Genomic DNA, 1,946 nt, shown 5'->3' on the forward strand with positions numbered 1-1,946 from the left:
GGACTGGCGGGGCGTGGTGGCTCATGCCTGTAATCCCAGCACTTTGGGAGGCCGAGGCGGGCAGATCACCTGAGGTCAGGAGTTTGAGACCAGCCTCACCAACATGGCGAAACCCCGTCTCTACTAAAAATACAAAAATTAGCCGGGCATGGTGGCACCTGCCTGTAATCCCAGCTACTTGGGAGACTGAGGCAGGAGAATTGCTTGAACCGGGAGGTAGAAGTTGCAGTGAGCTGGGATTGTGCTGCTGCACTACAGCCTGGGAGACAGAGCAAGGCTCCATTGAAAAAAAAAAAAAAGAAAAGAAAAAAAAATTTTTAGAAAAAGAATGGACTGGCCAGGTGCAGTGGCTCACGCTTGTAATACCAGCACTTTGGAAGGCCAGGGCGGGCAGATCACCTGAGGTCAGGAGTTCAAGACCAGCGTGCGCAACATGGTGAACCCTCATCTCTACTAATGATACAAAAATTAGCCGGACATGGTGGCACATGCCTGTAATCCCAGCTACTCAAGAAGTTGAGGCAGGAGAATTGCTTGAACCCAGGAGGTGGAGGTTGCAGTGAGCCGAGGTCGTACCATTGTACTCCAGCCTGGGTGACAAGTGAAACTCCGTCTCCAAAAAAAAAAAAAAAAAAGAATGGACCGATGCAGCAAGAATGGTTGAAGTTAGGGAACTTCAGGTCAGTGAGACACTATGTCAGGTAACAGAGTCAGGTAACAGAGGAGGCTGAGGTATCCCATGAGCTCTAGGGAAGTTAGGACTCCCTCCCAGACCATTTCATTCACTTATCAAATATTTGTTATACGCCGGGCATTTTTCTAGGTGCTGGGTTAAAGTAGTGAATCAATCAGATAAAAATCCTTGCCTTCCTGGAGCTTACATTCTAGAAGAGGAACTTAGACAAAAATTAAGTAATTATAAAATATGCAATATGACCATAAATATTATGGGAAAAGTAAAACAAGGGAGAGAGGTATAAGTTCCAATGACTGATTTCAAATTAAAATAGGATAGTCAGGTATGCCTCACTGGGAGGTGACAGCTGGGCAAAGGTATGTCTGGGGTGGGTTGTGCCTGGAAAGATTGGAGAGGTCATTTTATTAGGGTCCTTCTAACCTCAGTACAATTACCAAATCTCTCTCCTTTGTTTCCTTGCACCTCCATTGCTTTTCCTTCTGGAGTTGATCACAAGCCCAAGGAATGCCTAGGACTCCTGGAATGTATGTATGCCAACCTCCAGCTTCAGACCCAGCTCGCCCAACGACAGATGGCTATTTTGGAACATTTACAGGCATCCGTGACACAACTGGCTCCTGGGAGGGGAAGCAATAACTCTTCTCTCCCACCCTTATCTCCTAATCCATTGTTAAATCACCTGCCCCAATTCAGTAAATGAATTGTGGAACAAAGTTATTGTGTTTTTTTTCCTCTGTCTTCCCAGTAAACCCTTGTTGGAATCTGGGTATATGTATTCTACATATGGTTAATTTGTTCACAGGTTCATAATAAGTGCTCATTGAGTTCAAAGCATTGTTCAAAGGAGTTTGGGGGAATTACTGTCTAACGAGGCAGACAATTCATTGCAAAATGTAGTGGTATTCTGAAAGGGGTGGAGGTTAAGAAGTAACTTTGGAGGTTACTAGGATACAACTGGACCAATTTTAGAATCTTGCTGGAGAATGTGGCTTTATGATGCCACTTGAAGAAGGGAGGGATTGGGTGGCATGGACAGATGAAGTCAGGTAGGTCCATATCAGTTGGGAAGCTTGGACAAAAACCTAGAGGTAGATGTATTAGTCAATTCTTGCATTGCTATAAATAAATACCTAAAGTTGGATGATTTGTAGAGAAAATATGTTCATTTTGGCTCATGGTTTGGTTCTGTAGGCTGTGTGTGCCACATCTGCTTCTGATGAGAGCCTCAGGGAGCTTTGCATCAGGCGAA

General features: G+C 44.7%; 1 protein-coding gene across 11 annotated transcripts in view; it reads left to right on the top strand.

Annotated features, from left to right (window-relative positions):
* The window catches only part of TSACC (TSSK6 activating co-chaperone), a 10,136-nt gene extending 8,726 nt beyond the window's left edge, over positions 1 to 1,410 (top strand). For 7 of the 11 annotated variants that reach the window (XM_011992767.1, XM_011992763.1, XM_011992764.1 and 4 more), the window contains exon 4: positions 1,183 to 1,410. In XM_011992767.1, the coding sequence (XP_011848157.1) occupies positions 1,183 to 1,397 (215 nt within the window). In that variant the 3' untranslated portion in view covers positions 1,398 to 1,410. The remainder of the gene's footprint in view (positions 1 to 1,182) is intronic. The other 4 variants (XM_011992769.1, XM_011992773.1, XM_011992771.1 and 1 more) reach the window with 1 other exon arrangement.
* The last annotated feature ends 536 nt before the right edge of the window (positions 1,411 to 1,946 follow it).

Source organism: Mandrillus leucophaeus, unplaced genomic scaffold (assembly GCF_000951045.1).
Source record: "Mandrillus leucophaeus isolate KB7577 unplaced genomic scaffold, Mleu.le_1.0 Scaffold418, whole genome shotgun sequence".
Taxonomy (NCBI): Eukaryota; Metazoa; Chordata; class Mammalia; order Primates; family Cercopithecidae; genus Mandrillus; species Mandrillus leucophaeus.